The 13,852-nt window shown below is 45.9% G+C and overlaps 3 protein-coding genes across 3 annotated transcripts; 1 reads left to right on the top strand and 2 right to left on the bottom strand.

Moving 5' to 3' along the window:
- Window positions 1-626: 626 nt before the first annotated feature.
- On the top strand, window positions 627-1,845 carry H6S33_001908 (uncharacterized protein; the record flags this gene model as incomplete). The annotated part of the gene is made up of 6 exons (XM_044833764.1): window positions 627-665; window positions 720-784; window positions 867-1,140; window positions 1,193-1,249; window positions 1,320-1,607; window positions 1,663-1,845. 6 exons carry the CDS (start codon window positions 627-629, stop codon window positions 1,843-1,845), a joined length of 906 nt encoding a protein of 301 aa, XP_044693051.1.
- A 3,345-nt stretch (window positions 1,846-5,190) lies between these two features.
- Window positions 5,191-8,055, bottom strand: H6S33_001907 (uncharacterized protein; the record flags this gene model as incomplete). Its single annotated transcript, XM_044833753.1, has 5 exons — window positions 5,191-6,810; window positions 6,908-7,189; window positions 7,279-7,338; window positions 7,425-7,647; window positions 7,718-8,055. The coding sequence occupies 5 exons, from the start codon at window positions 8,053-8,055 to the stop codon at window positions 5,191-5,193; spliced, it is 2,523 nt and encodes an 840-aa protein (XP_044693050.1).
- Window positions 8,056-11,507: 3,452 nt separating this feature from the next.
- Window positions 11,508-13,283, bottom strand: H6S33_001906 (uncharacterized protein; the record flags this gene model as incomplete). Its single annotated transcript, XM_044833674.1, has 3 exons — window positions 11,508-11,780; window positions 11,925-12,786; window positions 12,874-13,283. The coding sequence occupies 3 exons, from the start codon at window positions 13,281-13,283 to the stop codon at window positions 11,508-11,510; spliced, it is 1,545 nt and encodes a 514-aa protein (XP_044693049.1).
- Window positions 13,284-13,852: the final 569 nt, after the last annotated feature.

Below are 13,852 nucleotides of genomic sequence, written 5' to 3'. Positions count from 1 at the left end.
TCGGCGATTAATGACGATAAATGTAACGCCAAGGTCTAGTTTTCACAAAGACACACTCATGTATACATGTAGCTAGGAAATTCAGATGGTTACTCGATTGGTTGCAGTACTGCGAGTTATCGGGAGAAGTGGGACGCAGTAGGCTTCGACGCAATTAACGGTCTTCCAACGATGACTAACATTGATATAGAGGTTCAAATAAAACGAATAATAATAATGAGAGGATATACAAACATTCATCAATACTTGATATTGGTGTTTTTTGGTGGTGTGGTTGGGTTCATGTGGCTCTGTTCGTTGTCCCGTTGTTGCGTCCCGGTATATTATTTGTGATAATCCGTAATATTTCCAGGCCTTGCTTACCTCTCTGTGCATGTGGTATGTACATGCAAACCTGCTCCTACGCAGATCTTAATTCTCAACCCGCACACTACTCCCCGCCTTCAGCGCTCCCGTTCTCAATCTTAAGCCGACCTCAAGAGATAAGGCCTTCCCCTTAAAAGAGAGCCATATCCGCTATTGAAACAACTCAACCAGGACCAGGACCAGTGAATTCTTATTCTGACCCTGCCGAACACACTTCGGTATTCACACAAATATCTCGAATTGACAAACTCTCAACAATTATGGCCGACTATGTCGATAGTGAACATTTCAATGTGGACGTATGTAGCCCTTTCCTGCTTGATAGTGTCCTACCTTCTGAATCCGCGATATAGCCGGACACCTATGGGCTTCGCACCCTGTACCCTCCCGAAGGAGAAGACCGGTCTATACTAGTCGAGTAAGTAGTCGTCGCACCAATAACTGAGCCGCGAGGGGCTATCCTCAAGTATAACCCAGTACTGATAGATCTTGATACTCAGCATTGTCGCCGTTCACGGACTTGGTGGAGACGCCATTCAAACCTGGACCGCAACCAACGGTTCTGACTCTAAATTGTGGCTTTCCGATATACTTCCGGGTGTCCTGAAGAAGGATATTCTTACCAGCGATTCTTCGTACGTGAGGGTTCTCACGTTTGGATATGACGCATCCATCTTCGTACAACCCGCGGAGGCCAACACCAAACGCCTACAGAATTTTGCATCAGCTCTTCTCAACGGACTCGATGATGACGATTTAAGGCAAGATGAGGATGTAGGCAGATTCCATACTAAGATAGGCCGAAACCTTCACTGATCTCTCATAGAAAAATCGACCCATCATATTTATAGGCCATTCCTTGGGTGGGCTGGTTATTAAACAGGTAATAAACCGAAACCACCCAACTGAGATCGTTTATATTCCAATAGCTATTGCATTTGCTCATGTTGTAGGCTCTGAATATAGCACACTCCAACTCAACACTTGGACACATTCTCGCCAGTACTAAGGCCATTCACTTTTATAGCACCCCCCACGCAGGAGCAAATGTAAAAGCTTGGGCTGAGGTGCTTGGGAGAATGTCCGGGAGTCTGGGGATGGCTGGTACGTCTCAGACCGCCAAGGCACTGGGGACCTGGTCTCCGGAGCTGCTGGATCTTTCAGACGCATTCACAGAAAGAGCAACCGGCATAGCTATAACGACATTCTACGAAACGATGGCAGAGCCAGGAGGCGTGATGGTAAGAATGTCAAACCCCTATCATGTGCTCACACTGATTCCATGACTTGCAACAGGTGGTGGACGAAGGCTCAGCAAGGTCGGGCCCTAGCGGAAGTCGAATTGTGCCCTTAAACAAGACCCATCGGGAAATGTGTAGGTTCATGACGCTCAATGACTCAAACGGTAAAACGATCCTTCAACGTATGAAGGCCGATGTCCGTACCATCTACAAAGCAGCCCTTAAGAGTCAGGGATAGATAGACGAAAGGTACTTACGCTACCATTACTCTATGCCTACCTAGTAAACTAACATGGCAGAGGTAGGGTTTACAAGGGAGTGTTGCTTTAGAGGTATATCTGGTGCAACTATAAGGCACACAGCTTTATATCTTGGTTGTATACGTCTCGTGTGGGTTTAGGCGGCGAACTGCGAGGATTGTTTCAATTAGGGAGCTAGAAAACATAGCAACTAGATTCAAAAATAAATATCATTTTCGTGTGGGAGTAGCTAGTTCTCTATGTACTTGAACCATTCTCCATTGGAAAAGGCCAACCACCAATAAACATCGCAGGTCTGTAATCTCGCAGTCCTAGGCTCTTGAGTAATGACATACGACTAGAGAGGATTTCGTCCGTCAAGACACCATGAAAAGTGCTTGATCAAAGCTAGGCTTCAGAGCATGTGCGCAGAAAGGAATGTAGGTTGAATTCGCCTTATGCAGTCCTCATAGGTGAGGCTTTCAAAAATGTGTTCCCTTTGGTAATTGACTCATTGAATCTCGCTCAACCCACTCATAAGGAACAATTCTATGGGGTCGAAGAAGAAGCATCAGAGATCAAGGAAAAGAAGGAAAAAGGAAGGGTCGGGGTTTCACGCAAGTTGATTGATTGATATCCATTAACTGTTTGCAACAGGTGCCTTGCAGCTTAAGAAATAGATCGATCGCGTTTTACTACAGATATGGCCTAACTACTCTCATATAGATTTGAGTACATCTTCTTTGAGTAATTTGTTTGATCTACCCCCCGCGTATCGCAAAATGCACTCTGCCTTGCAGTCATGAATGAGCCTGTGTAACTGGAGAACTAGATTAGCACGGGGGTAAGATCAAATAAAGAATGGGCGGTATTTATATGGTTGGTCGGATTGTACGGTGGCACCGGCTATGTGATCTAACTTCGAGCTTGTCCGGGTTATCCGGCTATTTAGGAGTGGTGATTTAACACCAAATTTAAAGGTACGTATATTAACCCTGAACTGAAGTAGCAAGGCACAAATAACTGTAAAACAAAAATCGTCAGTAAATACATCGCTCTTACCACTACCTTATGAGCAAAGTCATCTGTAAACTAGTTTCCCCACACCATACCTTTGCATGTGTATGTGCATGAATCAGTAAATATATATAAGGAAATTATACGACCCTACATACATCATTTACTCAACCTGTAGCAACCCTAAAACTATCAGGAAAATATCATTTAAGAATAGGTACTTTATGGCCCGAAGGGGTATTTTTATAAGGGTTATATAACGCTGAAATAAGGCTTATTTAACCGTTTTTGCTCGCATATTGCTTATTCCGTTTTTACGTCTCCAGTAATAGACTCGGACCAATAATCATTATCTCAAATAAGGATTATTTCGGATTTTAAGGCTTTTTCGGGTTTTAAGGCTTATTACGGATTATAAAGATTATAAGGCTTATGTCGATTTTTAAGGATTATTTTCAAATAAAGACAAAAAGAAAAAGGCGGGGGGTTGAACCCAGAGCCTTGCAGGTAGCATCTACCTCATGCTACCCACTGAGCCATAGGAGAACTGAAATTCCGGTGCTGGAAGTAATATGTGGCCAATATAATGCGAATTTTTAAGCCTGATACAAACATTACCCACCGAAAAGCCTTAAAAAGGCCTTATGTGATGAATAAGGGAGATCTAGTATAAAGGCTTAAGCTATTTGATAATAATTATCTAAGTTTAATAGTTATTCATAGAATAAGCCCTATATGTGCCTTATTTTGCATCAACCCTTACCCAGTAAAGAGCCTTATATCAAATTAACACCACCACCACCCTTTTTCGTCAAAAAGCGCTTAATTAAGCATTATTTGACAGTAAATCGTTACTGGAGGCTTATAAAAATACCCATTCGGGCGGTAATGTAACTCCACCCGCAATTGAACACAGACCATTTCATGACTACTAACTGTCTGTAACCCCTGTACCATGTAATCTGATTAATTCTAGACATCATTATAGAAAAACTCCTCTTTCACGACTCTACGGACAATTTTAGATATTGGTTAACAGGGGTTAAGTCATCCACAGATACATTTACATGGTGCACCGACCAACCTCATTTGTATGGGGAAAGGAGTAAAGATACATTTACTAAACTATTGGATAGGAACTCAATTTCCACGAGATCATTAATCCTACACGTATCCAGGACCGATATATCAATACCAAGCAGGTGTCGGTGGTGATCGAATGCCGCCTTGTTCTAGTCAAATACACCATGACACAGGGGCCAGGCGCCCGCAAATTCGGCGAATTCTCGATTTTTTTCCGAGGGTCAGGGTTCTCGTTGCTAGCTCCGATCGGTTAAAATTGTACTGGCATCCTGCTTTCCCATGCTCCACATTTGTGAATTTTTTTTTTGTTTAACTCATTAATTGTCGACGTTTGTAGATTGATTAACTGTATTAACAATTGTCGAAGAGCCATTGAAGATCAGCTACCTATATACAGCTACTCAGCAAAAGTGTTCGTGATTTAGCTTTAATGTCAGTGCGCAGTGTGGCGCGCGCACCCATGACGTTAATGTTATTAATGTAGAGATTTAAAACAACGAAAAATATATAATATAGTTCGTGGCTATATATAAAAGAAGATAGGTCATTGATCTTATTCTTCATTGATTCCGGGCTCCATTGGTGACTGGGAAGGTTTTCTCTTGGGGTTTTTTTAATGGTCCGCCAGAGTTACATATAGAGAAATGTCTCACTCCGAAATCGAACTCACGAACACTTTTGCAGAGTGGCTGTATATAAAGAGAAGTGAGTGATATAGGTTCTTGCACGACCCGTATGTTTCGCTGAGCCACACGATGCCCCGAGCCTCTGATAATGTCATACACCGTGCGTGGTGGTCGTCTGCCCTAAATGAACAAATATCCCCACAAGTCTCTTGCCCAGAATTTCGTAGTGACCATTCGCAAAATGAGAAACGAGATATATATGAGAACTGGTTACATGCCGTGTATGCAGACACTGAAAACACTTGAACGAAATGTCATGGCGGAATCATTCGGCACCCACTTGAAGTAATCGAATTAAGCTTACAGCATGAATACTCAGTTGAGTATCGTTCAACAAGAATACACTGAAACCAAAACCCGAACCAAAATAATTCTAGCCATTCGTTTGTCTCGCCCCTCTAGCGCGCGCATCCAGAAGACTTTGTGATAATTTCAACCTTGATTACCATGATCCACAAAGAGTTAATGAACTATCGATCAACTAATCGATCACCACGATCCACCGGGTATGTATTTACCTAATCAAAGACCAAATGAAAGGATTATGGATCATTAACCCTAAGGCCAGTATGAGTTTTGGGCGCCAAAGGATAGACCAAACCCAAGAATGGAAACGTGGCCTTGCGCTTGAAGCCCTGGTGCTCGCTGTGCCGGTTGTCCGATGCGTTGCTGCCTGGCGATTGAAAGGATCTCAACAACCTTCATGTGACCCCCAGCAGTTGCATAGTATATCGCCGAATTATTGAAGAGATCGACAAGGTCGATGGAAGCCCCCCTTCCTAGCAGTTCCTCCACCACCTCAACATGGCCACTCCTGGAGGCCAGAGATAATGGTGTCGTTCTTCTATGGTCCACCATGTTTACCTCTGCCCCCCGGGCCAAAAGAAGCGATACCATTCCCTTGTGTCCAGAACCGGCTGCAAGACCCAATGGAGTATTTCCGTCCGGGCCCTTAATTTCAATAGTCGCGCCATTCTCTAGAAGGGCCTCCGCAACTGCTTGATGCCCCATCGAGGCAGCGAGGTGAAGCGCGCTATATCCACACCTATCCGGGATGTCCAAGCATATGCGTCTTCCGATGTGCACTGGTATTAACTCTCTAACGACATCAAGCTTGTTGTTTATTACAGCAAGGTGTAGGGCATTCCGGCCCTGGGTTTCCACCGCATGAATAACTGCCCCGTATTGCACGAGTAACCGTACCACCGGTACATGGCCCCCTATGGCTGCAGCGTGTAATGCCCGGATTCCATCCCCCTTTGGTGACAGCCATTCAAGGCTGACTTCAGATTCCAAGAGCACCTGGGTCGTTCCCAGATGCCCCTGCGTGGAGGCACTTATAAGGGCCCATCCTCTTTCCTCGCAGTTATGTGCTTGCCCTTGACGTGCTATAATAGCCCTGACTATCCCGGAGAGACCCTTGTAGGCCGCCACGCGTAGGGCACTCAGTCCGTTTTGATCTCTCGCATCGAGGTTAACAGCATAATCCAGTAGAACGTGTGCAACGGATTCAAACCCGTGATCAATGGCAATGTGAAGCAGTGTTGTTGTGTTATTCCACTGCCGTTGGTTCACCACTCCCGGTGTCTGGTGAAGTATCCCCCTCAGGGCAGATGGATCGTTCGAAAGAACCGCGTCGAGTGCTATCCCATGCTTTGGTGTAGACCCTGCTCCGATTGACACTGAAGATAACGTTGAAGATAGCCCTGGAATGTCAGGCCCCTGCGGAAAAGTGGGGATGGGTGGCGGTGACGTTCGAAGCGGCGTTGAGGGAGGGGGTCTGGGTTGTGGGGGTGTGGGTGCTGGAGTTGAGTGTGCTGGTGCTGGTGTTGGTGTTGGTGCTGGTGTTGCTTGTACCGGGGTTGCGGGTGCGGGGGTTGCGGGTGCAGGGGTTGCGGGTGCAGGGGTTGCGGGCGCAGGAGTCGCGGGTGCAGGGGTTGCGGGCTTCTGTGCCTGGCTTGATCCCGTGACATTCCTGGGACTGAGATCAAAGTCCCTGAAATGATTGAGAAAGCTCAGGTATGACCTCTCCTGGCTATGCTTGAACTTGACTATATCGGAGTGGTCTCCATCAGCGACGTGGACCTGCTCCGTCTTGCTTGGGAGCCGTAAAATGGCTGAGTCTCGGTCAACTCTCATTCTGGGATTGCCAGAGGCTGTCGAAACGCCGTCTGGACTCTTTTTGAAGTGCGTTGTACATATCAGCTTATGAACGTAGAATATATTGTATATGGGAAAAGCTAGCTAGTCGGCCGAAACGAATCAGCGCACTCACCGTTACCACTGTCTTGGTTTGTTTGACCTCGTAGAATGTAATAATCTTGATGTTATCGCAGCAGTTGACGAATTTAGACAACTCCTCCCTCAGCTGTGAGCTTCCGGACTTTAGAGCATCGAGAAGGCGCTTCCTTGGGGATCCCTCCTTGAGCATGCCCTGCAGGTCATCTAGGTAAAAGCCTTGATGCGGTGTTCCGAAAAGTGCGATCGCACGTGTATTATCGAAAATATTCTTCCAGCCACAGATGTCCTGGGCATCCGAGTGCGCTTTCACAATCGCCTGGTGGGTCTAGTTAGGTCTGCTCGATGATCACGATCGATATTGTTGATGTTTGGTGGGTTCTATAAAGTGTGAGAATATATAACTACCTGAGCGATAATGACTCCGCCGAAGCTATGTCCGATAAAGACTATGGGCCTTGCCTTCTCCTAGAGCATACGTAGAAAGAGAAAGGAGAATTAGCCCCAAGATCTCTAATGAGCACACGGTCTCGTAGCAATCACAGTCTGCTCACCTCCGTCGTCCTTCTAGCTTTCTTCAGCTCTCCCAACAGCGTTGCAGCATAGTCGGAGATTTCATAGTCGGAATCATCGCTCAATTTCGTATTGCATCCAAATATCATTGTTCTGCATGATGGAAGGTCTTTGGATAGAAAATCCCGAAGCCACATGCTCTGGCCCCCTTTGCTTCGCCAAGAACCATATGCGTGCCCGTTCAACCCGGAAACCGCTACGATACTACATACATTGAAGAGCAATCTCAGTATATTTAAATTGTACCAAGAGGAATGGGGAAGGGAGAACGTACTCTGCGGTTATCGGTAGTGGTTTCGGCTCGTATAGCTGTGTCAACTCATAGAACTCCTTATCAATGATCAACTGAACCATGCCCGGACGCCTATAGTCGATGAGCACAGAGTCCTTTTGGCCAGGAGCGCCTAGTCTCTCCAGGGCTGGGGGGGTACGGAAGAACTGGATTAAGGCTGTTTTATCGGTAGTACTAGTGTAAGGTGATGGGACAATGGCACACGCATCGCGGTTGACACTGAAGCCTGGATACGCTTCCCGGAGTGTGGTTATGATCTTGCTTAGGTCGGCGTCCAGAGGAATACCCCTCGCTCGAAATACTGGGCTTATAATTGACATGGTGAGAATACCTTAAAGGTGGTAGATGTTGAGAGATAGCCTTGGAGGGAGTGACCTTTCTGAAGTAGGAAAACTGGGGTTGATGACCGAGCTTAAGGGTTGCCAGTGGCTTGGGGAATAAGCAGACTGCGTTCGTGTGAAGGGTTGATGGTCGAAGAATAATTCGAAGACGGCAATCTTTACGGAGAGAATGACCTTATTTTATGGTTAGACTCAGCTGCAATAATGTGACGAACGGATCGCGAGCTCGGGTCTCGGCGATTCGATGAAAGCCTTGCTGTACAGCACCTCGTTACGATAGGATACATCAAATACCGCGCGCACTGGACAGAGCTACAATCGAGCCACTAGAAATAATCTGATTGATGGTTTGAATCGAACCAAACAAAATACCTGATTCAACTATAGTGTTTTCCAAATATTGCTCGATTCCCGATAGTGTGTGGGTGTGTCAGTGGCAATATTAGATCTTAGAGGAAGAGCCTCAAGTCAAGACCCTAAATTCGAGCTAAAGGTTAAGGTTGGCACACCTACTCTAGCCTCTATCAAGACTTGATCTATGCAAGCACTCCTACATACCCAATAAGCCCATGGGCTTAAAACAAATTAGTGGTAGAAAATTGCTTGCTGGTTGGCTTAAGTCACGGGAATATGCATACACCACCAGTTATCCTTGACTTTCCTCCCACCACTTTGCTTTAATTAAGCCCACGGGCTTACTTCCCAGAAATAACGGTACTTACTCTGTATTTGGTATCATAACTACCATATAAGGGGCGATGTTTCAAACCCGACTGCGTTTCCTGCATGTTGGGCGGCATCCTTTCAAGTTTTACTAATGGCAGCATATATAGCCACACCTCCGTCTATTAGCCGAAAGCTCCCTACTCGTCAACATGCAGTGTAAATGTTCTTCGCGCGACAGACAGAAAGGTCTACAGGCGATCGAGAATCAGTCGCTCGTTGCATATATGTAAGTACCCGTAATGCCGCCAGATCTGCTATTGAGGCCTATCTCCTAATAATCCAGCAGGGCGGGGGGGCGGGCCTCAAGTGGTCCACTAGCTTAGTCTAGACCCATTGCGCTGATATTTTCAGTTACACTACGGGTGTCTAGCTAGGCTCTTGGCGTGATAGCTACCTACTTGCACCTCGTTACCTCTTCTTGCTATCTAGATATATTCCCCATACAAAAGAACTAGTGGTAGGCCAACTCGTGGCCGCGAGCTGATTGACACCTTGGTCCGACTGCGGACTTTGGGACTTGGAACTGACTGGTGTTCTGACCGATCCAAAGTCGTCCTATCCACCGGAACATACGATTCGGGCGCCCTATCCGCCAGGAACTTGCTTACCGTACTTACTTGAAAATAGCGTCCTACCAGTAAGAAACGGTTCTTATCCACCACCATGTTGAGGTGTAGTTACCTACCTGCCAAGCGTGTTCCATTCGGCGCCAGCTTAGCACATTTTACATACAATAGAGAGTATTTACCAAATGTCAAAACTAACAATTTACACTTCGCCATATTAAAAAGTAGTTACCAAAACCATCAATTCTGGCCGGTTTGCTAAGGTGGGGATGTAGGATACGCCTGGGGATATTTACTATACTATGGGTAGTTGTGCGTGCAGTTCACATCCTGCCAGCATATTTTCCAGTAAGCGTGAAGAATTATTTATCTACGACGTTTCTCTTATCATACCTTCCTTGTGTGGTTAATCAGGTCACTGAGGGGAACTGTCAATTTTGCCTCCCGCAACCATCGTTTTTAAAGTGTCAATTGTCGAATTTGACACTTAATAAATACTCTCTAATAATAATTAATTTCAAGCTCGAATAACTTCACAAGTAGAATAGATATCAAAAATCTAGAAAGAAAAACCGTCGAAAAGTTATTAGCCATCGACTTTCCGCAATTTTCGGTTACCTTTAAGAGCGGGCGCACCATACTGCATACTGTACCCTGCGGAACACCGCACCTCACGCCTCCTTGAGACTAAATAACTACAGTCGAATCTCGCTATAAGGGTAACATCTATAAGGGTAATCGCCCTATAAGGGTACAGTTTTGTGGTCCAAAAAATTTGTATGAAAAAATAAGGGTAAATGACCAAATACTTGCTATAAGAATATTCTTAGACAATTGAGATTTTTTTTTTGGTGCGTACCCTTACAGAAAAGGTAGGGCTAGGGTCAAATCTAGATGATTGTGAAGAAATTTTGCGATGTCTTCTCTCCTTACCCCCATTTCCGACCACGCCAACCAAAATATCCCTAACCCTAATTTCCCATAAGGGTACGCTCTCTATAAGGGTAAGCTGCAGCCCGATTTTCCGAAATTTTCGTACCCTTATAGCGAGATTCGACTGTAGCGGGAAAGTCTTGTATTATATCTCGAGACCTACCTCAGTCTCATCTCGAGATATTTGCCCTTCCAAAATCGCTGTATTGCCAGGTCTTGTAGACAGGTCTTGTCTCGTGGCCCTCACTAGATGAAAAATTTTCGTTCCTCAAAACATAAATTTGTGGCGGGTTGCCACGGTCACAGTTAAAAAACCCTAATCGACGTTGTCGCTGTAGCAAAACCTCTCTATTGGTATTTATATCGCGTAGCTTGTGGGAGTGCCGGCGCTGGGGAGCTCCCTCGGGTGGGTTTGCTTGGCGCGAGTGATGTCGTATGATCAGAGTTCTGAAGGCGAACCCTATATAGGCCCTACCACACCCTCCCGCCATGGAGCCGGAAAAGAGTCTGCACGTGACCCGAAGACTTCGCGTCTTTACTATAGCGCCGCTGTCGCCTCAGTCGCTTAGCCGGGCTAAGCGGGTGGACCATTCGAAGCAGACTCAACATGAACGGATGTCCATAAGACTGAGAGGAACAAGCAGAGTGGCGTCGAGTTAATTCCACTATTGGATATCAAACTCCTATGTTCTGAGAACAGGGTCTTCGGTCTTCCTCATACTCAGCTCTCACATACTTGATGGATCATTCGCCCCCAGGCTTGCGCCCCTCCCTCTCATCTGAGAGTAATCACTATAGTATCCGGTGCAGTGTCCTGTTTTCCAAATAGGGGCAGCTACAATGAAACCGCGAGTTGCCTCTACATTTAGGTTCATTAAGCTGCCATAAGAAAGAATAGACTCTTGAGCCACCTCCTATGTAATAGGTTCTAATCTATCTTTATTGATGATGAGAGGAGAGGTCTCGGTAGACCTCCCCTCTTACTTTACCCTATACACTGATGACACTCTGTCGCCACGATCTAGCTACAACTATCCGTCATGTGTCATCACGTGATACTAACTACAGTTGTCTCTTCTAAGTGCTCGCTGTTGTCTCTAACTAGCGCCTTGCATCACTCCCCCTTCTTTCTAAAAATTTTGCGGGTGTTTCTGTAGTACAACGCTAGCTGTTCTAACTGTTCGTTCGTTCGTATCTTTCCTCTGATCATCCTCCCTCGAACTGAAGCTTCTTGACTCTCTTTCTCCCTGACTTCCTAACGGTCGTATCATCGCCCACCCCTGGTTCGATTTTGATGCGGACCGTCTTTGTCTTTGACTTATCCTTCACTCCCTTCTTCTTCTTCCACTCCGGGGGTCCCAGCTTGTTAAGACGGTGATAGTTTTCTACCGTCTCCTTGGAACCCTCCAACTCTCGTAGTGATTTCCACTCGTCTTCTGATTCGTCAAAGCCCACGTAGCGAACTCTGTACTTGCAGTTCTTTTGGTTGGTACCGCTCTCAGTGTGTTCCACGATGTCTTTTATTTCGAATACTCCTTCATCTTTTCCTTTAACGGCTCATAGTGGGGCCTGGGGTGCCTCTCCTCTCGCCCCCCCGGTCTTGTCTTCTTTTAGAACGCTCACATTCTGTGTCTTGGCTATGTCCAGGCCTTGGGGTATGTCCAAACGTGCTGCATTCTCATTTATCATCTTTGTAATCGTAAATGGCCCCGCGTAAAGGTGCCTGAGTTTGGTAGATCCTACTGCTACGTTCGCATAGGTCAACGGAAGGTTTTTGGTGTTCAGAAACACGGAGTCTCCTTCCTTGACCGTCGTCTCATGCCTGCTAGCATTCGCCGTGACTGACTGCTGATCCTGAGCGTTTTGGAGCGCGATACGGCTAACCTCCAGGCTGGCGTGCATTCTTTCCGTGAACGAGGCGCCTTCCAAATGTCTCGCACTCAGTGACTCTTGTGATTTTACTTCTGCTACAGTATCTAGCGGAAGGGTGGGTGTATACCCCAAATCCGTGAAAAATGGTGTTTGTTTAGTGGTTTTGTGGGTACTGCTATTGTAGGTAAACTCCGCTAGAGGTAGTATCTGATTCCAAGAGTTGCTGTACTGGGTCGCAAAGGCTCTTAGATAGGTGCCCACGATCTGATTGGCTTTTTCTGTGGCACCGTCTGTCTGTGAGTGGAATGGTATTGAGGGAGATAACTCCGTTTTGAGTAAACCCATGAAACTTCTCCAGAACTCGCTCATGAACCGCACGTCCCGATCTGAGACAATCCGTTTCGGTATGCCGTGAAGTCGGAAATGATTTCCTAAGAATAAAATAGTGAATTCTGGTGCCGAAGTTGCCTCCTTCATTGGAAAGAAATGAGCTGTCCTCGTTCCGTGGTCTATGATCGTGCATATGAAATCGATTCCAATGCGTTCCCACCGTCCATTTGGAACGGGTAATGGTTTAAGGAGACCCATTGGTTTCTGATTGGTTGCTTTAACCCTGTGGCAGGTGTCGCAGGCGTTGATATAGGATTTGATCTAGGCCCTCATCCTTGGCCAGAAGAAACGCTGCCTCAACGTATTATACGTCCTGTCGATCCCGAAATGACCTCCCGTCAAGGAATCGTGCGCCTCCCTAAATAGTGCTACTCTCACACCGTCCCCCTTAGGTATGCATAAGGTAAGCTGCCCTTCGTCTCCGTCTTTCTCATCTAACCTGTAAAATAATCCATCACGTAACCTATACCTTTCCGCCGCCTGAATCCATCTTCTCGCCCCTTTATTCCATTCTGCCCCCTTTGCCAATATTTCTCCTGCCGTCAGTCCTTGCCTCCTTTTCACTGCCGCTATATCCCTACTCATCCCTTGAACCTTCTCCGCCGTATCTCTTGCCTGTCCTCTCAAAATACATGCCCTCCTAAGTGGTCCAAACATATCATCATTTCCATACCCGTCTCTCACTCCCTGAATCGAATCTGCACCGCTAACCACCGACATCTCCGTTCTTGAAATAGTACGCTCAGCACATTTCATAGTATTGGAGGATTCTCATTTATCATTATGAGTCATGGGTTCTGACTCATTCTTTCTCTGGTATCTATTAGTCATGTCTTTCTATTACTTATACGGTTATGATTCACTATGTTTTGTGTTACCTTTCTTTAGTATAAATATGGGGCATTCCCCCCTCTCTAGTTACCAGGAATAACACGCTCAATTACTACACTTCTCTACATACATTTTCTCTATCCGTAACTCTCCACTCCATCCTCATACATAACTCCTCACTAACGCCCAGTATTTTTTCTTTCTCTTTTTCTCCACCTTTATTTTCCACGCCATTTTTTAACCTCTTCTTTTCTTTTTCCAAGTCTTCATCGTTCCTACCATAATCGGGCCTTCTTGACAGCGCATCCGCAATTGTATTATATGCTCCAGGCCAATAACGCACCATGAAGTTGTAAGACTGTAACATCTCGAGTTACGTAATCTGTCTTGTGGACAACGTTTTCAGGGATAAGTTATCTAGTAGGCCAATGTCGGACAGGATTTTGAGGTTGCCTGGG

Source organism: Morchella sextelata (assembly GCF_020137385.1).
Source record: "Morchella sextelata strain SCLS chromosome Unknown scls_12, whole genome shotgun sequence".
NCBI lineage: Eukaryota > Fungi > Ascomycota > Pezizomycetes > Pezizales > Morchellaceae > Morchella > Morchella sextelata.
Note: the sequence above shows the minus strand (reverse complement) of the source record. Positions and strands in the feature narration are given on the sequence as shown.